Genomic DNA, 25,807 nt, shown 5'->3' with positions numbered 1-25,807 from the left:
TTAGGAATAAACTTGATGAGCATGGTACTATCACTAGAAATAAAGCTAGACTTGTAGCAAAAGGATATAGTCAAGAAGAAGGCATAGATTATGATGAAACTTATGCGCCTGTTGCTAGACTAGAATCCATTCGCATACTACTTGCTTTTGCTTGCTCTAGAAATTTTAAGTTATTTCAAATGGATGTTAAGAGTGCTTTCCTGAATGGTGAATTGAAAAAAGAAGTTTATATTGAACAACCTGATGGCTTTGTTGATGCTTTACTGCCTGATCATGTGTATAGATTAAACAAAGTTTTGTATGGATTGAAACAAGCTCCTAGAGCTTGGTATGATAAACTGTCTACTTTCTTGCTTTCAAATGGTTTTTCAAGAGGAAAGATCGACATTACTTTATTCACCAAGAATGTCAAAAATGATCTTTTGATTGTGCAAATTTATGTTGATGATATAATATTTGGTTCTACTGACGAATCTCTTTGTCAAGATTTCTCCAAGCTTATGCAGGAACACTTTGAGATGAGCATGATGGGGGAACTTAACTATTTTCTCGGATTGTAAATCAAACAATGCAAAGATGGGTTCTTTGTGAATCAAAGAAAATACATCAAGGAGATTCTAAAGAAGTTTGGGATGGAGAACACAAAATCATCATCCACGCCGATGAGCACAGCAATCAGACTCGACAAGGATGAAAATGGTAAAACTGTAGATCAATCTTCCTTTTGTAGTATGATTAGCTCCTTATTATATGCTACTGCAAGTAGACCGGACATTATGTTTAGTGTTTGCTTGTGTGCACAATTTCAATCATGTCAAAAGGAATCACATTTGTTCGCCTTAAAACGCATTTTCAAATATCTTTCAAATACTCCAAATCTCGGCTTGTGGTATTCGAAAAATTCTTTCTTTGATTTAAAAGCTTACTGTGATGCCGACTTTGGTGGATATAAGGTGGACAGAAAAAGCACTAGTGGAACTTGTTTTTTTTTAGGAAACTGTTTAGTTTCTTGGTTTTTCAAAAAGAAAAACTGTGTTGCGTTGTCAACAACCGAAGCCGAATATATGGCTGCTGGTAGTTGTTGTGAGCAAATTCTTTGGATGAAGCATCAATTGCTCGACTATGGCGTCTCTTTTCCAAAAATCCCTATTTTCTGTGACAACACTAGCGCCATTTGTCTTACAAAGAATCCGATTCAACATTCGCGCACCAAACATATTGACATTCGTCATCATTTTATTCGTGACCACATCGAACGAAATGAAGTTGAACTTCAATATGTTGACACGTCAAATCAAATTGCCGATATTTTTACAAAACCACTAGATGAAAATAATTTTATTTGTTTGCGTGGTGAACTTGGCATGATTGAGTTGTAAACACTTACAAACATAAATAAAATTTAATGTCATATTAAGGGGAAGCTTAATATTAAAATCGAGCAAATTAATTTTGGATAATATAAATCAATTATATTTATTCAAAATTAAAAAGCTCACATTTTATGTGAATTATTTTATTTAATACTTAAAATTTCAAAATTTAATTTAAGGGTCATTTTTCGATTTTTTTTGAAACTTCGGCTGGTTCGGACCACCCGAACCATAGTTCGGATCGTCCGAACTTCCTCGCGTCCATTCAATTCAAAACTTTCAAAATTCCCTCCTGATTAGCCATTTCGGGCCCTCCGAACCAAGCTTCGGATCGCCCAAACTATGGGCGGTAAAACTTTGAATTTTGAACCCTCAGCTTCGGGCCCTCCGAAGAACTTCGGACGCCACGAACTTAAAATTGTACTGTTTGGACCATCCGAATGTACTTCATGTCCTCCGAACTTGAATTACAGACTGTCAATCTTATCCCCTCGGTAATCAGGTTCGGACCTTCCGAACCCAGTTCGGATCGTCCGAACCCTGTGCTATATATACCCCCTCGGGCCATCCGATTTCTTCACCCCTAAAAATTTACTTTTCTCCTCTCTCATCCGAAATATAGCCTAAAAAATGCCTACCAAACGCCGTCGTGATCAAGCTAGCTCTAGCCGCCCAATCCCTATCCATGATCCAAATTTACCGGCTATTTCTCGTCCTATCCCTGAGGATTATCCTACTCGACCAATTTTACCCGGTCGTATTCTCGATGTCACCTATCTTGCGACATCATATCTGCTTTTATTGCCTCTCATTGCTGCCCAGCACTGGGAATCCTTTTTCCAGCCTTCCATTTCGGATGCCATCTTTCCAGAGTTACTTTATGAGTTCTACGCCAACTTGGAACTCGAACTTGGCGAGGAGCTTCATATCGCCACGATTGTCCAGGGTCGGCATGTTCGCTTTTCTGTCTCCAACTTTGCCGAGTGGTTTGACCTTCCTTTGCTGGGACCCAGCAACTATTTCGGTCAGGGATGGCCCACTGATGATCCTTATTTTGATCGAGATGAGGTTCTTTCTACCATTCTTGGTCGTCCAGCCACAGTTGCCGACGATCGTCTTTCTTTGAAACAACTCTGTCCCAATTACCAAATCATTCAGAAATTGATCACTACTTCCATCATTCCGCGCAGTGGAGACTCATCCACCTGCAAATATCTTGATCTTTATGTTCTCTACCATATTGTCTCTTCCCGTCCTTTTAACCTTTCTCGATTCATTATGCAGGCTATGCATAATGCGGCTAAAGTCATGAGGAAAGTTTCTCTACATTTTGCTCGTGTCATCAACCGCATTTTGACTCATTTTGACATCTCTTTTGATAACCCAAATGCTCTTCCCAACTCTGATTTCCACACTTTCAACCATTCTTCGATTACCAAGATGGAACTATCTTGGAATCCTGTTCTTTCTTGTTGGGTTAATGACCCAACTCATGCCTTTAAAAAATATCTTCCGGACAAACATTTTTCACTTTCTTATTCGAGTCTTTCACCCCTTTCTCAAGCTAAGGGTTTTCCCAATGGGCCGCCTGCTGAAGAAGGAGGACCTTCTTCTTCTGGTTTTCATACTTTTCCAAATCTTGGCGAGCTTCCATTTGAGTTATCCGAAGTTCCTGCGACCCCCGCTCCTTAGACTGATCGTCTTTTCGAGACTCTTCAGCGCATTGAAGGGAATCTAGCCAGCCACTTTGCATCTTCTACTGCCTCTATGGATGCATTGACTATGAGAGTTGCCTCGTTTGAGACTCGCTTCGATGACTTTTTCTCTCGCTATCCTCCGCCGCAGCACGATGATGACTCTTAGATTTTATTTTTGCATTTTAAGTTGTACTTGTTTATGCTTTTAATGTAAAAATTTCTAAATTAGTTTAATGAATTATTGTGTAATTTAATTTTCTCCTCTTTTAATTGCTTTTTGATTATCGCAAAAAGGGGGAGAATTAATTTGGTTAAATAATTATTTATTAAATTGAGGGGGAGTTTTAATAGCTTAAACAATATTTGAGTAAATTTGTTTAATTATATTATTGCCTTATTTTATTTCTCCAATTTAACCAAGTTTTGTGATCATCAAAAAGGGGGAGATTGTTACGCCTTAAACGCATATAAATCTCGTGTAATGAGATTAATGTTTTTAATGCATTAACAATTCTCATAATTAAATTGTTTTGATGATTACAAAACTCGGTTAATCATTACTAACAGTTTAAACTGAGAAATTTGCAGGTAATAATATTTTTGAGTATAGAAAATATTGGAAGTAAGAACCGATAATCAAAAATTGGGAATAAAAATTCAAAAGTTTGAATCTGTCCAGGTTCGGACGACCCGAAGACAACTTTGGATGCTCCGAAGTATTTCCAGAATTTAATAAAGATCGGAGGACAAGTTCGGAGACTTCGAAGACTACTTCGGACGATCCGAAGTGAGTTCGGACGACCCGAAGATTTTCCAGGAATTAAATAAAGATCAGAGGCACTCTCGGAGGCCACGAAATGACTACTTCGGACGACCCGAAGACAGGTTCGGACGACCCGAACTCCTTTACGGCCATGAAGATTTTGTCGGAAGAAAATTTGCCGGAATGAATTTAATGCCGCCGTTCGGACGACCCAAAGATGACTTCGGACCACCTGAACAGTACACCAGCCGTAAGAATTTGAATTTCAATCAGACAAGGTTCGGACAACCCGAAGGCCCGTTCGGACGACCCGAACCCGTTCGGATTGGCACCTATAAATACATGTCATTTGAAGCCTTCTCAACTCACCAATTCACTCTCAACTCTCTTTGCAAGCAAGTTCCTCTCCTACAAGAGTTAAAAGAAATATTTGTGAGATATATATTCAAAATCGAGGGTTGTTTGTATAAGTTCATTCGTGAGTTGGTTGCTCGGTTATTGTAAACACTTGTGTGTGAAGCCAAGTATATTTACGAGTGTTGTGGCTATCCTTGGAGCCCTTAAGGCCAAGTGTTGAGTTGTATTGGGTCGGTGATCGTGTCAAGTTGTAAGGCTATCCTTGGAGCCATCAAAGCCAAGTCGTTCGAAGTGCTAGTGGATCCTTGGTTAATCGATCATAACCAAGAAGGGGAGATGTAGACGATTTATCGTCGAACTTCCATAAACATCTCTTATCTCTTTTACTGCTTTATTTACATTACGCATTTATTTACCGCACTTATTATTAATTTCTTTAAGTCTTCCGCTTGCGTATTTGCATAATCGCTTTAAATTGCTAAAGTTGACAATAGAACCTAAATCCCCCCCCCCCCTTCCATTAGGTTCTAACAACATCAAATACTATGAAACATACTGATACACAAGCGCTTCATACCCTTCCACAAAAACCGAGTACATAAGTGCTTGTATATATTAAAAGGATTCTCCTACTAATAATGAAAGTGACTAATACTCCATCATATCACTAATCATATGTGACAACGTTATTGTCCACAATTCTTGATTTCCTGAACCCTTCAGGTTCTCACTGAATCCTGACTCGCTTTACTAGATGAACAAACCAGTTCATTCCAAATTTCGTGAAGTTCTCATCTCAATTCAATCTAGCTAACTCTTGATTCTATTCTATCGAATCAGATACATCAATGGTCTAAAGCATTAAAAATACATTATGGGAACATAGTGAGAACAATCCTGCCAGACCTGGTAAAAATATATCTTAGTTGTTGTCTCCTCCTCATGTCTAATCACCTGATGCTTATAATGCTAGTACCCATTGAAATCCAAACACTTGCTAGATCGAAATCTGACGATGAAATTCCAATAATAATATAGAAACATATCTAAGTATCTGAATATCTGAGTATTGTACTCATCCTATCAATTGTCCTCAAAGATTAATAACTGTTTAATTCAGTCTCTGCAAACTTAGTTAATAGTTTCTAGTCACCAAGCAATGAACCATTCAAATTGTCCTTTTTACAAAAGAACATTCACCTCCCCAATTAGTGGGTTATAACATTTGTATCTTCCATAGATAAATTCAAAAGTTCACTTTCTTATCAGTTCTTCTTAAGCAGAAGAAAGCCAAAAAGATGAACTAACTCCTTCTTGGAAATTCAAAAGTACTGAGAAATTTATGAATATATCTCAAAGACCATGTTCTTAAGCATACGAGCTTATAGAACTGTCTCAAATATTTTCTAATCAACAATCACTCAAATCAATATTGATGTAGTCTTAACGACCGCAGAAATTACTCTTGATCCATTGTAGTTCACACTAGTCTGGAAGTATTGATCAGTTTAATTATCATTTACTAATTTCTCGACTAATAGAACCTTCCACTGATGATCAACAAATATGATCTCTATGGTTCTGTTTAACGATAAATTATCTGAACTCCAAAACACTTGGAATCACAGGATTCTCATACTGAATTTATTACTACTTTATCTCTGACGGTGTCAGACAATAATCAAGAGTAGTCACTGGTACTAATCCTGTACCGATAAAAATTACTCAGTAATCCTTGGACTAATCCCAATTCCAATGATCATCCTCTATCTTGGACAATATCCGTTATCATGGAACTCTCATTCCATATCTCTGACGAAGTCAGACGATAATCTAGTGGTCACTGATAACTTACATGGCTCGATTAACAATTCTGATCTCGTTGCCATGAATCTTTTACTTCCTAACACTTGGAATTAAAAAATTCACAATAAACTTATCATTCATATATCTGACTGAGTCAGACGATAGTTAAGGGTAGTTATTAGCACCAATTCTGTACCAGTCCGGATCTACTACCACTGCCTATGTCCACACAAGATGAACACCAAGATGAGCTAAACCCAAATCAGATTTTCCCCCGATCCGATATCCTGGATCTTCCTTGTCCCAAGGAATGTCAAGTTGCATCTCTAACAAAGTCAGACGATACTCCGAATAACCACAGGTAGAAGTCTGTCCACCTAGTAGATCTATCCGTCTTGGGATATCTCAATATCAAAAAAAAAAAACTTATCTGCTCAGAAAGATCACTAGTCAAGGAAAATCTCTCCCAAGACTAATTCTGACAATAAAAATTATCAAATTGTATCTCTGAAGAATTCAGACGATAACAATATTCTGACAGCATAATCAAAAATCTGTATCTCTGACGAAAGCTAGACAATAACTAAACTTCCCAATACCAAACCTGGTATCTATCCAGAATAAGATCATACCCTGTTGAGACTGTTGCCAAATCCCCCAGACTGAAGTAGCCTCCCCTAACAGCCCTCTTGAAGCACGAAAGGCTTCCAGACAACCTTTGAAGCACGAAAGGCTCCCAGAGTAATACTGGCATAGGGTCGCGCCTCCTCACGTCTAGTCCCGATCACAGTCCCCAACTCTTGGTATCATTTGACTGGAACCCTGATGAAAAACCCATCATCACATGGCCACAACCTAATAAGGTCAAAACAATCAAGTTTCTTAAGGAAAACAGCCTAAGACAACACACATGCCCTTGATGAATCACCTCATCCTTGACATTAAATATAGTCAACTGACTAACTCGATCATTCTAGGACAAACATTTAGAATTTAGTGTATCGAAAACATGCATAATTATAACCTGATTATGCAAACATCATTCAATTACTCGAGTTGAATATTGTTCAACTAACCACTGGAGTAAATCAAGATAATCATAAAGATTACAATTACAATACTTGAACAACTAATCCAGGTTCTATACAATCTTTATTACAATCCCAATAAACAATTTTTCAAAAGATTTTTCATTAAATATGTACAGTACATCAAATATCTGAAATCTTTAATACATATGATTCAAATTATTACAACTTAAATATTGTTACAACAAAACTTAATACAATATTTAAACCCAATACAACATAAATCTTACAATCTGACTATATGCGTAAATCTTTTATTCCGTCTTCTGATCTTGAACGTGAAGTTTTTCGTCTGCCACACATGAAAGCATCAATACAAACATGTCAGCAGACCTCTTCCACGCAAGATCTAAAAGATCTTATCCTACTAGAGATGCCCAAAGCTTCAAGAGGCATTCTCTTGGCAGGATCTTCTGACATCTCTCCAAATACTAGTGGAGAATATGTAGGGGCATCTCTGGATGACAGGGAATCTAGACAATCACGTCTTCCCACTTTCCAATAGATCCTGAAAAATGCCTAAAGTTTAAATCTGGGTCTTCTCTTCCAGCTCCAGCCTGCTGGGATCCACATAATGTGAGTTCCTGATGCCAATCTTGGCAATGAAGATCTTGGAAAAGCCTAAAGGTCTTGCTATTCCAACTCCTGTTATTGCAATCATCATCAAATCCAACTTGTAATCTACAAGATTAACCCAAGTGTTAATATTATGTCCTAAAGAAACTTATTGCATGCTCTGATACCATAAATATAGTGACCCGACCCGAAATCACCTACTAATCAGAAACTTAGACATATAATTAAACATTAAATAATCATAATCAGAGTAACTGCGGAATTAATACAAAATCCTGAACCGGCAGAATACAACCATTAAATAATTCCAAATAAATACAATCCAATTGAAAATAACTTAATAAAAACATAGTGGCTAACCCTGCAAATCCTGCCATGATCACCACCTATTCTCCAAATCCTCAAGAGAACAACCTGTATCTGTCCCGTCAAATGGGGTGTCCAGACAACATAAAAAAATAACTGGACATGAGCGCTAAAGCTCAATACGCTAGTACGGGTAAACATACATATATGATGCATGAAATGTAATGAACATGTATCAGATCTGGGTAACGAATCAAAATCCACTCAGACTGACGCCTAGGATATGATTAGTACCATCGGGGAATCAAACCACGGGGTACATCCACTCATTCCTACTAGACGTGTGTTGGAGAACGCGGCGATCAGATCAATCAAGATTGATACCCGGTGCAGCGGAAGTTAAAAATATTTATTATATGGAACGATTCCATATTGGGTATCAAATCTTTACGATTAAATTGTGTGTGTAAAAATTTAAATAACAATTATAAAATTTTTACCTTTAATCTCGAATCGAGATTTTGGACACCAACAGATTTCTCTGCTCTTGTTGTATCTCCCTGGAACCGATGGACGAACTGTTCTTCAATCAGGTCCACGAATAGAGATTTAATCCCTCTGATAGATTGCACTAGAAAATCTATCAGAAGTTTCTACAAAGAGAGTTAACGAATTTGATCCGTTAAACCAGACTGTAATTCAAAATTCACAGACTGGATTTTCCCGAGTAGAGAGGGGAGGGGGGCGGCCACTTTGAGAGAAAATCAGCTCGGTTTTCGAAAATTTGTGACCTGTTGTATGTAATTTCTGTACTGCAATAACTTATTTATAATGTAGGCCACTAACAGCTTAGGTCCCATTAGTCATAAGTTCAAGCCCGACAAGCAAAGCCCGCATGTTCAGAAATTAATATAAAATTCATCGTGACTCCGATTGATAAACCGATTTCACCAATGTGCACAGAAACCATTTCTGCACCTTTTAAAGTCAAGATAAATTTTTCTGAATCCGAATTCAGTGATTTCCAAAAATGGCCATCCCTATGTCATTTTAGAAAATCTTACTCCTCTACTCTTAAATAAGAAGTCCAACTTCTTCGTTCATTAAATTTAACTCTTTAAATTTAACTATCTCAACGGGGATTAAAAATACATTACACTGTGTGACCCTCAATGGTTCAGGGATACAGCTAGCCGTGGGCTCACAACTCCTTGTGACTCGGAACAACAATTCCCGACTTGCCCAACGAATCATGGTATGAGCGCCTAGCAACATCGCCCCATGATTCCCTAGGTATCACTGATAGTGCCTACAAGAACCAGTAGATTTTGGTTAGCGTACAGTACGGTCCCTTCATCCATATATCCCGATCGAATCAACAACCATTGGTATATCGAGAGTCGCTCGAGATTCGATAACTATGCAATGCATCTTGAAGATCAAATAGTGACATCGCATGTGCTACTAAGAAACCATTTCTTAAATCACATCATGTACTCTGGCCAGAGATTCGTCACACTAATATCTCCTCAGATCGCATAGGATATCCACACTCGCAAGTATGTGGTGAATTCTTGACAACAAAGCATCGACTCCTATATGTGTTGTAACTGTACCCAATCCCGACACCTGATGACCCCAATAGAGTCGGTAAACGAGTCAAAGCACAGTACTAGCATATAGAGTCTCAATGATGTTTCAAGTAGTAAGAACTAATGGTGTACAACCAAAACCGCGGACTATATCCACTCGATAAATGATAACCACTTGGAAATTCCGGATAGGGTAGTTCGATCATTCATCATATGAATATCCATTTGCATGCTTCGAACATCTCTATGTTCCTTACCAATGAAACGTAGTACTCTGCATCGCAAATGCTAGTCTCACACTCGAGCGATCCTTATCCTTATTATCGGACGGCTCAATCGACTAGGAACAGTTTAGAATATACAGTGACTATAAGATGTGTTTCATGATAGACATCTCCATGTTCTACCACATCTTACATACACTATAGTATATTCAAGGTCTTTATCAAAACAACAATAGTATATCACAATATAACAATATGAAGAAAGATAAAGTCATTGCCATTAATAAAAGTGTAAATTATATTAAACAAAAGATTGTTTATACAAAGAGTCATCAAAGCCCTTAGCCACAAGTTGGCTCACTGGGCACCCACTCTTTCAATCTCCCAGTTGCCCTATAGCCAACTAGTCATACTACGTAGACCCATTGCTTCGCGATGTTTGTCAAATAATGGTCCTGGCAAGGGCTTAGTAAGTGGATCAGCGATATTGTCTGCAGAGGCCACTCTTTCGACAGTGATGTCTCCTCTTTCCACAATCTCCCGGATGATGTGGTATTTCCTCAGTACGTGTTTGGATCTTTGATGAGACCTTGGTTCCTTTGCCTGAGAAACGGCACCCGTGTTGTCACAGTACACCGGGACTGGACCAACAACTTCAGGAATGACGCCCAACTCTTGGACGAAATTCCTCATCCAAACGGCCTCTTTAGCAGCAGCTGATGCTGCAATGTATTCTGCCTCAGTGGTGGAATCCGCTGTGGTGTCCTGCTTGGAACTCTTCCAAGAGACAGCACCGCCATTGAGCATGAACACAAATCCAGAGGTAGACTTCGAGTCATCCACGTCACTTTGGAAGCTAGAGTCGGTATAGCCTTCCAATTTTAGTTCTCTTCCTCCATACACCATGAACATATTCTTAGTCCTACGTAAGTACTTAAGAATGTCCTTCACGGCTTTTCAATGCATTTGACCGGGATTAGCTTGATATCTGCTCGTGACACTCAGAGCAAATGCTACATCCGGTCTGGTAGATATCATCTCATACATGATACTACCTATTGCTGACGCATATGGTACATGTGTCATTTTCTCTATCTCTTCATCCGTCTTGGGACACATAGACTTGGATAGAGAAACTCCATGACACATGGGTAGATGTCCTCTCTTGGACCCATCCATTGAAAACCGTTTCAATATGGTGTCGATGTAGGTTGATTGAGTGAGTCCTATCATTCTCTTAGATCTATCTCTATAGATCTGTATCCCAAGAATATAGGATGCCTCACCCAAATCCTTCATCGAAAATCTACCTGATAACCATATCTTTGTTGACTGCAACATCCCTACGTCATTCCCAATGAGTAGGATGTCATCAACATAAAGTACTAAGAATGTCACCGCATCCTTAACTACTTTCTTGTACACGCATGGTTCCTCCGGATTCTTGATGAAACCAAAATCCTTTATTGTTTCATCAAATTTCTGGTTCCAACTTCTTGATGCTTGTTTTAGACCATAAATTGATCTCTGAAGCTTGCATACCTTATGCTCGCTTCCCATGGATGTGAACCCCTCAGGCTGCTTCATATAGATTTCTTCCTTAATGTCTCCATTAAGAAAAGCAGTCTTCACATCCATTTGCCATATCTCATAGTCATACCAAGCAGCTATGGCAATAAGGATTCTTATGGACTTGAACATTGCAACTGGTGAAAAGGTTTCATCATAGTCAACTCCTTGTCTTTGAGTATAACCTTTCGCCACCAATCGCGCCTTGTAGGTCAATACCTTACCATCAGGCCCAAGCTTTCTTTTGTAGATCCATTTACACCCTATTGGAACAATTCCATCAGGAGGATCTACTAAAGACCAAACTTGGTTTGTATGCATCGAATCTATTTCCGACTGCATAGCTTCAAGCCATAAATTTGAATCCGCATCAGAAATTGCTTCCTTGAAGTTTCTTGGATCACATCCAACATCGGGTTCATCTTGATCCCCTTCAAGAAGAAGACCATATCGAATAGGAGGTCTAGAAGTCCTCTCGGATCTTCTAGGTACAGGCGTGTCTATTAATGGTTCCTGAGGTGTAGGATCGTTATTTTGTATTTCGGGTTCTTCTCGAATTTCTTCGAGTTCCATCATCTCGCCTTTCTTATCCAATAAGAACTCCTTCTCCAAGAAGGTGGCATTCCTTGAAACAAACACCTTTGTTTCAGCAGGATAATAGAAATAATATCCGATTGAATTCTTCGGATACCCTACAAAATAACATAAGCTGGATCGACTATCCAACTTATCTCCCACTGTCCGCTTCACGTAAGCAGGACATCCCCAAATCCTCAAGTACGAATACTTAGGAGCTTTGCCATTCCATAACTCGTATGGTGTTTTGTCCACTGCTTTAGTGTGGACGTTGTTCAACAACAATACCGCCGTTTCAAGCGCATAGCCCCAAAACGAAGGTGGAAGCTCAGTGAAGCTCATCATGGATCGAACCATGTCCAACAAAGTTCGATTACGACGCTCCGATACACCATTCAGCTGTGGTGTCATAGGAGGAGTCCACTGAGAGAGAATCCCATTCTCTTTTAGATAGTCCAAAAACTCGGTACTCAAGTATTCTCCACCTCGATTCGATCGAAGTGCTTTAATACTTTTACCTAGCTTGTTTTCTACTTCAGCCTTGAATTCTTTGAACTTTTCAAATGCTTCAGACTTATATTTCATTAAATATAAATACCCATACCTTGAATAATCATCAGTAAAGGTAATGAAGTAGGTGTGGCCATATTGAGTCCCAACTCTAAATGGACCACAAACATCTGTATGGATCAAATCCAACAGATTTTGACTACGCTCAGGTTTCCCCTTAAAAAGAGATTTAGTCATTTTTCCTTTTAGGCAGGATTCACAAGTAGGTAGAGAGTTAATATCAGACATATCAAACATGCCCTCTCCCACTAGCTTGTTCATCCTCCTTGAGGAAATATGACCTAGCCTAGCGTGCCAAAGGTTTGCCGGGTTTTGGCTATCGATTTTCCTTTTGTTTGTTGTTGCCGGTTTATCAACATAATTTATTGGAACGTCTTGTAGTTTTAAGTTGTATAGATCGTTTTCAAGTTGTCCATTTCCAATTAAACATTCATTCTTGTAAATATTGCAAATCCCATTCACAAAATTGCAAGAATAACCATCTCTATCTAGCATAGAAATAGAAATAATGTTTTTAATCAAATCCGGAACAAATAAAACATCTCTTAAAAGTAACTTAAAACCGTTCTGCAAAATTAAACAAATGTTTCCTATAGCTTTTGGATTCAACTTGGGAACCATTCTCAAGCCTTAACTGGGTCTCACCCATCCTAAGCTTACGACTTGTCATCATCTGCAACTCATTGCAAATGTGAGATCTATATCTGGTATCCAATACCCAAGAAGTAGTATTAAGTAAAACATTTGTAAAATATATCCTCTGTAATTCGTAACTACTTGATATATATATATTCTTTGCGGTTACGTTTCCAACGACCGGGTTTCTTGCAGTGATGGCAAACTTGTTTAGACTTGTCCAATTTTGCATGTAACAATTGGCCTTGAGATCATGGTCCTACCATTTCTCTAGTTCGGCCAACCTTTCCGAAGTTACATCAGCCGGGGCTGTTTTCGAAGAAGCCCTTTCTAACACTTAGAAAATCCTTTCCGAACTTAGGACAATCTTAACTTTATGGAACCATTCCGTATAGTTGCGCCAGAAAGTTTGTTTTGTTGGAGAATAGAAACATGTGGATTACTGAGATGAAACAGACAATTATCGATGATTGTTTAAGTAATTTACTAAGACATAAAATAGGCGAAATTTATTTTATGAATCTCACTCCCACTATTTTAACGATTTCACTACCCTCTAGTGAAAACGGGAAACTGTTTTCCTTAGTGAGAACATGGAGTCCAATTGACAAACTTATGGTCCCGAATAATATCAGCCAACCATAATTTTCAAAAGGTAGAGCCCAATTGCTTCCAAAGCAACCTCCACGTATTTACCTCATGTCCAATAAGGGCCCAATAATATGACGCCGTTTATTGTGACATGTCAAGATGACCCATCAATATTAAGTTGTGATGGACGGTCGCCATGTGGATCCCCCAATAATATGAGCCGATCCCATGGGAGTTCCACCCAACTTACAACATGTGTCGATCCAATGTACAGCTTTTCGACGAACGGGCCCCCCCAATAATATGAGCCGGACCATATCCGCGGGTAGCATCTCATACATTGATCGTTGATGGAAGGTAGGAACATTTGAACAAATTCAAATTTCCTTTATTTATCTTGATATCAATTTTAAATCATATTTAAAATGAGGGATTTTAATTATAAAAATTTGTCTCATCATTTTTCAAATTTTGTATGCTTGTCGGATTCACACAATTTTGTCTAAAACATGCATACAACTATAATATCACATATTATATAGGATGATCGATTCCATTTCTAATCGACCCGTGGTTGCCAGTCACGAGTCTTAGTCCAATCCTAGGTAATATGCAGTATGCAATGCAATCCTATTACATTTGCTTCCAATTTACATTTCTTCTGTCTTTATTGTCTGCTGGGCCCACCTCCATCTTCAAATCTTGATCTCCCACTAAATCTAATGTATTTACAATAAATAACAATGACAAGTAGGGATACATTTTTAAGGGGTGGGAACGGGCCATAAACCAAGCCCACTTTTATTACATATGACATTCATATTGGGCCATAAACCAGGCCCATTAATAAAACCAACAACAATAAAACAAATGTAAATTCCTAACATACACCCCAAAATTGGTCATGGCAATCGATCATCCTTATCCAATAACATTTAATTCAAAATTAATTTATTGGATAACATGCAATGGCAATTTAAATTTAAAAGGATAAAATCATATTTCATACATAAAATCTCATTTTACATACAAAATCATATTTTATCTTTTTATCAAATAAAATCATATTTTATCTATAAAATCCAATTTTATACATAAAATCATATTTTACTCAATATATCCATAAGATCATATCTTATCATCAATTGTACCAAAAATAATTAATTTCAAAATTCAATTAAAGGATAAAATATTAAAATTTTCCAAAAATTCAAATTTATCCAAAAATCAATTTTAAAATTTTCGGACTCGAACAATTCGATCCGTCGCCTCGTGGACCAATCAAAGCAATTTTCGATCGGACCAAAAATAGAATTTTAACATATTAAAATTTAATTTAAAAAATTAAAAATAATTTTTCCCGCGGGCCGCCCGGGACATTCCCGGGCTGGGCAGCCCGGCTGCCCCTAGGGCAGCGACGATCGCTGCCCTGGGCAGCGCCGTGCGCCGCCCTGTGCAGCGCCGTGCGCTGCCCGGGGCAGCGACGATCGCTGCCCCTTGCCCCGGGCAGCGATCCAATCGCTGCCCGGGTTGATGCCCGAAAAAATATTTTTATTTTAAAATATTTATTTTGTTTCAAAAACCGAGGCCTAAAAATTTTTGTACAATCGATTAATTTAATCGCTTGATCTGAGCAACCTGGCTCTGATACCACTGTTGGAGAACGCGGCGATCAGATCAATCAAGATTGATACCCGGTGCAGCGGAAGTTAAAAATATTTATTATATGGAACGATTCCATATTGGGTATCAAATCTTTACGATTAAATTGTGTGTGTAAAAATTTAAATAACGATTATAAAATTTTTACCTTTAATCTCGAATCGAGATTTTGGACACCAACAGATTTCTCTGCTCTTGTTGTATCTCCCTGGAACCGATGGACGAACTGTTCTTCAATCAGGTCCACGAATAGAGATTTAATCCCTCTGATAGATTGCACTAGAAAATCTATCAGAAGTTTCTACGAAGAGAGTTAACGAATTTGATCCGTTAAACCAGACTGTAATTCAAAATTCACAGACTGGATTTTCCCGAGTAGAGAGGGGAGGGGGGCGTCCACTTTGAGAGAAAATCAGCTCGGTTTTCGAAAATTTGTGACCTGTTGTATGTAATTTCTGTACTGCAATAACTTATTTATAATGTAGGCCACTAACAGCTTAGGGCCCATTAGTCATAAGTTCAAGCCCGACAAGCAAAGCCCGCATGTTCAGAAATTAATATAAAATTCATCGTGACTCCGATTGATAAACCGATTTCACCAATGTGCACAGAAACCATTTCTGCACCTTTTAAAGTCAAGATAAATTTTTCTGAATCCGAATTCAGTGATTTCCAAAAATGGCCATCCCTATGTCATTTTAGGAAATCTTACTCCTCTACTCTTAAATAAGAAGTCCAACTTCTTCGTTCATTAAATTTAACTCTTTAAATTTAACTATCTCAACGGGGATTAAAAATCCATTACACTGTGTGACCCTCAATGGTTCAGGGATACAGCTAGCCGTGGGCTCACAACTCCTTGTGACTCGGAACAACAATTCCCGACTTGCCCAACGAATCATGGTATGAGCGCCTAGCAACATCGCCCCATGATTCCCTAGGTATCACTGATAGTGCCTACAAGAACCAGTAGATTTTGGTTAGCGTACAGTACGGTCCCTTCATCCATATATCCCGATCGAATCAACAACCATTGGTATATCAAGAGTCGCTCGAGATTCGATAACTATGCAATGCATCTTGAAGATCAAATAGTGACATCGCATGTGCTACTAAGAAACCATTTCTTAAATCACATCATGTACTCTGGCCAGAGATTCGTCACACTAATATCTCCTCAGATCGCATAGGATATCCACACTCGCAAGTATGTGGTGAATCCTTGACAACAAAGCATCGACTCCTATATGTGTTGTAACTGTACCCAATCCCGACACCTGATGACCCCAATAGAGTCGGTAAACGAGTCAAAGCACAGTACTAGCATATAGAGTCTCAATGATGTTTCAAGTAGTAAGAACTAATGGTGTACAACCAAAACCGCGGACTATATCCACTCGATAAATGATAACTACTTGGAAAGTCCGGATAGGGTAGTTCGATCATTCATCATATGAATATCCATTTGCATGCTTCGAACATCTCTATGTTCCTTACCAATGAAACGTGGTACTCTGCATCGCAAATGCTAGTCTCACACTCGAGCGATCCTTATCCTTATTATCGGACGGCTCAATCGACTAGGAACAGTTTAGAATATACAGTGACTATAAGATGTGTTTCATGATAGACATCTCCATGTTCTACCACATCTTACATACACTATAGTATATTCAAGGTCTTTATCAAAACAACAATAGTATATCACAATATAACAATATGAAGAAAGATAAAGTCATTGCCATTAATAAAAGTGTAAATTATATTAAACAAAAGATTGTTTATACAAAGAGTCATCAAAGCCCTTAGCCACAAGTTGGCTCACTGGGCACCCACTCTTTCAACGTGAATCAAAATGTCCCTTGATCACTAGAGTCCGACAGAGACGTCGGTCATAGTGACTCTCAATGTCAAAACGTCCTAACAAGGGCTTAGCACCCTATACACTGGCTTATCTCGAAGGAAATCCAAGCTCAATATGATTTGATCACGTGTCGGTTGATGAAATTGATATGACTATAAAAACATGAAATGAATAAAAAATATATATGTTTAATATCTACGTGTACAATTTTAAGTAAGCTAGGGTCATACCTTCTAGGGATGGCAACGGGGTGGGTCTGGGGCGGGTTTGGCTAAACTCGGGATCCGCCCCGCCTCCCTTTGGACCCGCCCCGTCCCGCGAACCCGGAGGGTCCAATTCGGGTTAGACCCGTTGGACCCGCCATATATTAAATAATTTTAAATTTATTATAATTAAAAATTAAAAAGTTTAAAAATTAACAAATATCATTAAATTTAATTTCAAATATAGATTTATAATATTTAAGACAAAAAAGAAATTATTCTCACAAGTTTAAATTTATTAACTTGTAATTAATTAATATTTATTAGCTAAAAAACATTATAATGATTTATTTTTATACTAAACATATCATAATAAAATAAATTCATTTCAATCCAATAATATTACACATTCAAATTATGGATAAAATATTAATTATTTAGTATAATAATATAATTATATATTATTAATATTACATATATATTTTATATTTATATATATACATGAATATTTTAAATATATATATATAATACTTTGGCGGGGCGGGTCCGGGGCGGGTTTGTCCAAACCCGAGACCCGCCCCGGACCCTCTTGTGGACCCGCTTTGGCGGGTCTAGACCCGCCCTGTCGGGGGATTTGATGCGGCGGCGGGTTTAGACCCGTCCCATTGTCATCTCTAATACCTTCATTATAAATAAACAAACTAGTATTAAAAAAGAGAAAATATAATTATATTGACCAACCGATAAACCAAAACACATTGCCTTTTTTTACGGGGTGGTTGTTGACAAATAAGTACCTACCACAAACCATTTCTTGATGTCTTTCATAAAACAAATATAATTTTTTTTAAGAATTTGTTCACTTATTTTCAAAAATATATCACATCACATATTTGTGTAACATAAATATATTTGAGAAATACATACTGAATATAGAATAGAATGTCAAAAAATTAATTTGAAATTATTTTATGATATTTTTAAATATTAAGTTTATATTAAAATATTTAAAAAATTGAGAAAACAAATCTAATCTGAATAAAGTATTAGACTCAATTGATGAACTCAAGATTGAATATTTCTCTTGCGATTACTAAGATCATAATGATGACACTAATACATTAAATTAGGATTAGTTGACTAATATTATTGTTTTAGGATACAAAGTTTGAATGATACTTCTTATTTTATGTTTCATCGTTTATTTGAAGGATTATATTTTCTACTTGAATGTGTCAATGTTTGTAGCTGCCGATATTATCTATCAATTTTCTTATTGACAAATTTATTTTTTATTTTTTTTTAAACCACCATTGTTGAAAGTTATATCAAGATATGACAGTATCATACACGCAACAGAAAAAATAGTCAAGGGAGGTTAGGCCGAAACCTCCTCATAATATTGGACAAGTCAATGACATACCTAAATAGATATAAATCAAAATATTGAACCCAAATGAGTGTGATGTTTACAAACTCTAAAAATAAGTGTTTATGAAATTTTTTTAAAATAAATTTCTTTTAAAAAAAATTTATAAAAACTTATTTTTAAAGATTATTAACACTCCGAGTTTCCGACGTCAGTAATAACTGAACTAATCTCGAATAAAAAATGGGTGAACTTAAGACCAACAATGTGTATTCACGTCATCTAGCAATAATTCATTTGTAAATCACTCAAGAAATTATTCTCAACTTGACCAAGTGATAATACTCCATCTCTCCGAATTTTCCACGTTACATGCCTACTAAAGATCTTACACTCAGGGTGATTATGAATATTACACTCAAGTAACAACCTCTAAAAATAAAATAATTATGAATTTTTTAAACAAATTTGTGAAGAAAAAATCCATAATCATTTATTTTTAATGATTACAAACACTACTTTCTTGTGAATTTTGGTTACAGAAAATGTAGTTTAAAAACAATACTTAAACAAATCCAACTTTTTAAACTGCTTTTATTAAAAGAAATAAATCAAATATTGATATTTGAATAAATGTTGAAAGTACTTTTCATTTTATTTTTAAATAACAATTTTTGTAATCAAATAAAATATTTTTTTAAGAAAAGCACTCTGTTTTTAGAAACAAAACGTTTTTCCTCAGATGACTTTTTTAACCAAATACTAACGTAGTTTGCAGACTATTGCATTAGTCCAGGGGTTTATCCAGTGCGCACCGAAAAATAGCGGCTACCGATTCTCACGTCATAAAAAATAAAAATATTAACCACTCACAACCTCTTTATATATACTTGCACTTAACTACTCACAACTTCATTACCAGCTATTTTGCTAGTACTTACTAGGACTGAATCAAAGAACAAAAGTTGCACATGCACTTAGGCAGTGTTTGAGAGAGCTTGTAGGAAACACTTATCAACCTACTACATGAATATAAATGGTTACTTATGCTTTAGATATTTTCAATTTTCAAATAGTAAGTTTAATTTGATTTTTAACAAAATAAAAACTTCAAGTACTTGATTTAATTATTAATTATTAATTTTTACATCTAAAGTAATGGATAAGTAAATTTAAAAGTGTCTTACCCAACATATAGCAGAGTTAGGAAGTGAGACGTTGAAATTCCTAATAAATCCACAAAAATAAATTCACATAACAAATGTGATATTAGGTATTTTAATGTATTACTAATGCTTTTAAAAAATAATAATAATCCAGCTTAACAAACTGACAATGCCTTATCAATCTCCTTTGGCTGAGTACATGCTCAGTTTTCATCGCAGTCTTCATCAAATATGTACAAGAATGGAACTACAGGTGTGTGTTCAAGAGTTTCACCTTGATCATTCTCGCTCTTTTCATTCAATTTCCAACCTAAATGCTCAATATAGACCTTATCAAAAGCGTTGATAGTAAGTCCCGATGCAAGAAACAATTCCAATTCATTAACAAACCTTTCTGTTCTACCAGTTATGAAAGGTTTAACTGCTTCAGATACTATCATCCGGAACTCTTCTCGCACCATCTCAGCCGACATTGTTAAATGTTTTGATGTATCTCTGCAAAATTAGAAGGGTGCTGCTGTGAAAAGAAAATCCCATAAAATTTGGTGGCGCCCCAACCTTTTACTCAAATAATACATGCTCATCACAAAGTAAATCAAGTGTTCCCTCAACATTGCTGTGCTGCGCGGATTTGAATAAACTTAATCATTGTGCAGAAATATACGGTACCTTCTCAATGAATTGATCACACCATGCACGTGATGCACAATGATGTCTACATCTTCCTCCTGCATATAAAGCACGTGACATATTTACATACAAGTAACAACTGATTTGAGAAGGCAAAATCTTTTCGTGTTTCAATGCATGATCATGACCCGATCCAGTATATTGTATTTTCAGCATGAAAATCGAGCCACAATGTCGAGTTCGTGCCACATTGGTTACCCAATTCTTGAATTAAGGAATGATAATTCTCATTCAAAGCGAGATGATAAAAAATTCAAATATCAGCGAACCGTAGCTGCCTCCACCCTTTGCCATAGTACTGCTAAACACCACTCAAATTTGCATGCCAATTTTTACAAGTACGATGCCAAACTACAAATTTTACTATCTTTGATCAACAAAATGTCCCATCCACAATTTGTTAAAGAAATCTCAAATCTTTAATTGATTAAAAAAATACATTGTACTATTATGTATTGAAAAATACGTATGTTTACATGAAAAATTAAAATAAGACCTTCAAGACTACTCCACATTGATGGGAGTTGTAGGCCCAGAGATATGAAATTACGTGCACATTTATTAAATTATTATTAATGCAAATGTTTGTTACTTTGTTTAATTTGCTCCACTGACCTTGAATATATACGTCCAAAATGCAAATTGAATTACTCACTCAAAGCACAAGAAATTGGTACTATAGATGATAATTATGAAAAATAGAATTAACAAAATTTAGTAAAAACTAATAAAAATAGCATAAGGTTTCCGTACAGAAATGACACAGAAATGAGAACAAATGAAGAACCTGCATTACTGCCTGAATTTCCCTTCTCAACCAGTCATGAAGCCAACTATTCGGTTGAAGATACTTGTGAAACTTCCAATAACGTGAGACGTGTAGTTTACCATCTAGATTACCTATAGCCAGAAGGTTTCATGTGATCGTAATGGTATATGAGAAATATGTCAAGCAATGGTTTTAATAATAATAATAATCACAATAAAAGTACCGGCAAAGGCCTAGTAGCCCGCAACTCCCATTATTGAGACTTGAGACCCAAAAAAAAAAAAAAACAAATACAAGTACCTGGTTCAGTGTAGTAGCATTTCAATCTATATCTGTGTGATTCTGAAAAGAACTCACTGCAAAGTTTACAAAATTAATTACAATCCTCGTACAATTTGAAATTCAAAAACTAAAAACGAATGGAAAAAAAATTGTTACCTATTCCCCAAACACTTGTTAACATAATGCTGTTGAAAAAAACTTCCATCGTAGCCATAAATTATGGAGATATTTTCTACCTGCACTGCGGCACAACAGAATATAAGATGACAGAAGACTCATCCACCAACTCTTCAATATCTTCGAAAATTCTCCTATTACGCCCCAACCAAACCGACCAACAAATACAATGCACTGCTACTGTCTAAAGAATTATCCCTCTCTTTCCCAAAAGACAACCAAGATCCTATACGAGAAGATCTTACATGGATCACAAACCTTATAACTTATATGAATATATTAAGTTCGGCCTAATAGAGGCAAATTACTATTATGGTGAATTTTTTCAATCTCCAAGACACCCAACCTATTTTTTGGCATGACAAATTACTTCATGTAATTTTTTCTTTTTAAAAAAAACTTATTTAAATACTGAAAATTTAAATTCGATTTAAATGTTACAAATTTAATTTCAAATTAGTGCCAGGGTGAATTTTTTCAATCCCAAGATACCCCTATATATATTTTCATGGGCATGACAAGTTAATTTTATGTAAAAAAAAATTTAATAAAACTTATTAAAAATCAGAAAAATTTAAATTAAATTTGTAATTTTTTTTAAAGGAGTACTTGTACCAAAAAAATTTCGACTATAGAAGCACGCATCACGTGCAGAGGACCACTAATTTCTTTATTGTAATCCTTCTGTCAATAGTATGTAGGGAGAAAAAACCATACAACCAATGTGACATGGCAAATATGTGTTGTCAAAAATAACGAATGTTGGAAAAAAGGGATAGATGGACATAAAAACAAGGATCATACGAGGAGTGGGGAGACAGATTGAGAAAATTAATATTTTACCAATCAAAGTCCATTCTTCCAATAAAAATAATTTGGTCATCAAACAACTAATCAGGATAAATAAAATTTAACCATGAAAAACTAGTATGTGTTTAGTAATTTATGAATCAATTAAGTCAAGTACATGTGGAGGAAACCTTTGCTAAATCTGACAAAATGTTGGAATGTTGGTTCTATTTTTAATTTTCCTTCTGCGTCCCCCAAAAGTAAAACCAGACATTGCTTTTTGATAGAAAAGTATTTTAAATGGGTTTTAATATTTCACTTGTAGAATTGTAAGAAAATATATCTTCATTTCCAAGTGCCTTTTGTAATACTAACTTACTCAAAAAGAAAAGAGGGGGGAGGGGGCGTGGGGGTGGGGGTGGGGGTTTTGAAAGCTAAACAATTAATTGGAAACGAAATAACTTTAAATACATAATTCTCCTTCATTGTTTTATGTTTGTGGAATGATACTGGATAAAACTAAAAAAGCTAACCTTGCACATAGGACACTTCAATGATGAAGGTGTAGAAGAGTGTTTGCTTGCAACTACAGTGGTCCATCGTAAAATGCAATCATAGCAAAATTTATCTGCAAAATTATCGACGTAATTTGCAATTATAATGCATCTTAAACTGCAATATCTTTGTAGCAGTTCAACAACACAAAGTTCACGAAAGCACGATTCATAAAGGATTCTTGCGATTCACAAAAACTCAATCGTGAAATGTCTTCATGATCCACATGAGAATGTGATAGGCAGTTTCCTTTAAATGCATCCAGCATTAAGGAGGAACATGAGATTAGCTGGACATCATTACTTGGGATGTTGTCCTTCTCTCCACAAATAAACAGTCCTCGATTGGCTCAAGTGGTGTATAGAACTTTACAGAAAATATAGAGGTTTAATAAGATTTAGGCAATTCGTTTCACCCCAACTCACAAATGGTAATTTTATACATTGTCGAATTGCCCAAAATTACCTGATAAAAAAGCTGAAAACTAGAAGGTTACAATCATGCAAAAGAAGATATTAGAATCATAACAGACAAATATGACTTTGTAAAACTTCTCGTTCATCCTAAAATACTCTAACCATACAGCAACTTCATGGTGGGGAAAATATTCAAGACCTTGAGAGTTGAGACTCAACTCTCGGACAAAAGGGTTCATCCATTTCTCCAAGTTCCCAACTCACTCGTTATGCTAATTTCATCATTAACGAGACAGTTCTTTTTGTTGATTTATTTCAAATTCTAAAGGTGGGAGCTAGTCGTTCAAGATCACTCACTTAACTCTCAACACAAAGTCGCCTAAATTTCATCAGTTATTAAATGCACATCACCACAACAGATTGTTGATCCACCAATCCAAGTTTGTTGGTTTCCACTTTCATATGTCACATCCATTTTTACCAATAAATAGGAAGCTATTATTCTTGACACTGGCATCAATTAAATTTTAGGCAAACACAATCAATTCTTTCATAACAAGTACAGAATTTCACCAAGCGTAGAGAAATTGAACCAAGAAAAGCAAAAAAAAATCACTTTCAAAGCATACGGCCACATATTTCATTTGCAGAGATGGAATCGTACGAAAACAGCGATCCAAGTAGGATTCTTGAGTGACGGGTTCGAGGCAAATGGGGCAAGGAATCCCACCGTAAGAGGAGCTGCTGCTGCTTTTTTCCGCCATTAACAACGATAGAATCGAAACGCTCTTGTATGAAAGAGTGGCTAAAAGGATATTTTAATGTAACGACAAATGGCAGTAAAACCCTTTTCTCACACAACCATATCCTTTTTTTTTTAAACTCCCTATCAAAATACCACAATGACCTTCTATATTTGTGTAAACCCTTCAATACCCTTTCTTTTCTTTTTTTTCTTTTCTTTTTTAAATAATAGTCTCTTTTCTCCCGATTTGTCCGTGCTTCCCACCACCGAACCGTCACAATATCATCACACAATTTTCAAGAGATGTGTGTTTTGGGTTGCATATCACGAGAATGAAATCCAATGAAACAACACAAACAAAATATGAAATCAAACCTAAAAACAACACCAAATCATCGGGATATATACATTTACAAAAGTGACGAGAATCACAAATAAATAGCAACAGAGGCGATTTAGTGGGTGTGGAGTGCTCGTGGCACTTCAAATAAGTGACGCCAAACTCTCAAAAAAATGATGGAACTAAGAATCAATGATGTTGGATATTCTTTTTAAAAATTTAAAATCGTTGAAAACAACTTCTGTGATTTAATATTTATTTCTTAGTTTTGATTATAAACACAATATTTTGGATAAATTTGAACAAAAAAATGATTGAAAGAAAATTTTCCCACTCAATAAATATTTAGGTAGTGTTTGCATCCTCTAAAAATAAATGATTATGAATTTTTTCTTAACAAATTTGTGAATAAAAAAATCTATAATCACTTATATTTAGAGATGATAAATATTACCTTATTCTTGCTTCCCTTAAGATTGTCATTTTGTCAAAGCATTAAAGTTCCAATTCAATTAATTGTGAGACTCGGATAATTAGTCGTGTTATTGTGAAGAAGTGGAAGTTTCACGGGTCGAATATTGAAGATATTCTTGAATTCATTGTGATTTTGCAGCGAGAACTTGATATTATTTTTGTTCTAACTTATTTCAACTCTGAACACTACAACAAATATTGTAATTAACCACACTAAAACGACAACGGTTTTATTTGTAAACTATTGTCTTTTAGTCTTTAACAACGGTTTTTACAAAAACCGTTGTCTTTGGCCGTATTTTAATTAAAAACGACAACGGTTTTTAAAAAACCATTGTCGTATATATGTCAAAGACAACGGTTTTTAAAAACCGTTGCCTATGAGCGGGTTTTTTTTACTTATGACAACGGTTTTAATTAACTGTTGTCTATATGCGTTTGTTTTGGATCTACGACAACACATTTTTAATTCGTTGTCGTTTTTATTTTTTATTTGTTTTTTAATTTTAAAAAAATTTTACACATATATATACATAATAACCTACTACACTCAAAAAAAATAACCTACTACACACACGCTTC

At 36.1% G+C, this 25,807-nt stretch overlaps 1 protein-coding gene across 3 annotated transcripts; it reads right to left on the bottom strand.

Annotated features, from left to right (window-relative positions):
* Nucleotides 1-20,047: 20,047 nt before the first annotated feature.
* LOC140883158 (uncharacterized) lies at nucleotides 20,048-24,481 on the bottom strand. 3 transcript variants are annotated; one of them, XM_073289522.1, is made up of 8 exons: nucleotides 24,331-24,481; nucleotides 23,229-23,323; nucleotides 21,886-21,965; nucleotides 21,748-21,803; nucleotides 21,466-21,578; nucleotides 20,658-20,716; nucleotides 20,379-20,483; nucleotides 20,048-20,298 (listed from the first exon to the last, which is right to left on the bottom strand). In XM_073289522.1, the coding sequence occupies exons 1-8, from the start codon at nucleotides 24,428-24,430 to the stop codon at nucleotides 20,283-20,285; spliced, it is 624 nt and encodes a 207-aa protein (XP_073145623.1). In that variant the 5' UTR covers nucleotides 24,431-24,481; the 3' UTR covers nucleotides 20,048-20,282. The 3 variants fall into 3 exon arrangements, with proteins under 3 accessions (XP_073145623.1, XP_073145621.1, XP_073145622.1); XM_073289520.1 differs by having other exon boundaries at nucleotides 20,048-20,483; XM_073289521.1 differs by having other exon boundaries at nucleotides 20,048-20,483; nucleotides 21,886-21,970; nucleotides 24,331-24,468.
* Nucleotides 24,482-25,807: the final 1,326 nt, after the last annotated feature.

The sequence above is a fragment of the Henckelia pumila genome, chromosome 2, assembly GCF_033568475.1.
Source record: "Henckelia pumila isolate YLH828 chromosome 2, ASM3356847v2, whole genome shotgun sequence".
Classification (NCBI taxonomy): Eukaryota; Viridiplantae; Streptophyta; class Magnoliopsida; order Lamiales; family Gesneriaceae; genus Henckelia; species Henckelia pumila.
The sequence above is the reverse complement of the archived record's forward strand: the minus strand, read 5'-3'. Positions and strand labels throughout refer to the sequence as shown.

Bases quoted from the DNA above. Each gene is read 5' to 3' on its own strand.
- LOC140883158 (XM_073289520.1), bottom strand. From the start codon at position 24,430: ATGGCGGAAAAAAGCAGCAGCAGCTCCTCTTACGGTGGGATTCCTTGC. The intron at 21,579-21,747 runs GTACTTGTATTT...TTCTGGCTATAG, and splicing joins ATGCTACTACACTGAACCAG to GTAATCTAGATGGTAAACTA. The intron at 20,717-21,465 runs GTTCTTCATTTG...CTTTATATGCAG, and splicing joins AAATTCAGGCAGTAATGCAG to GAGGAAGATGTAGACATCAT.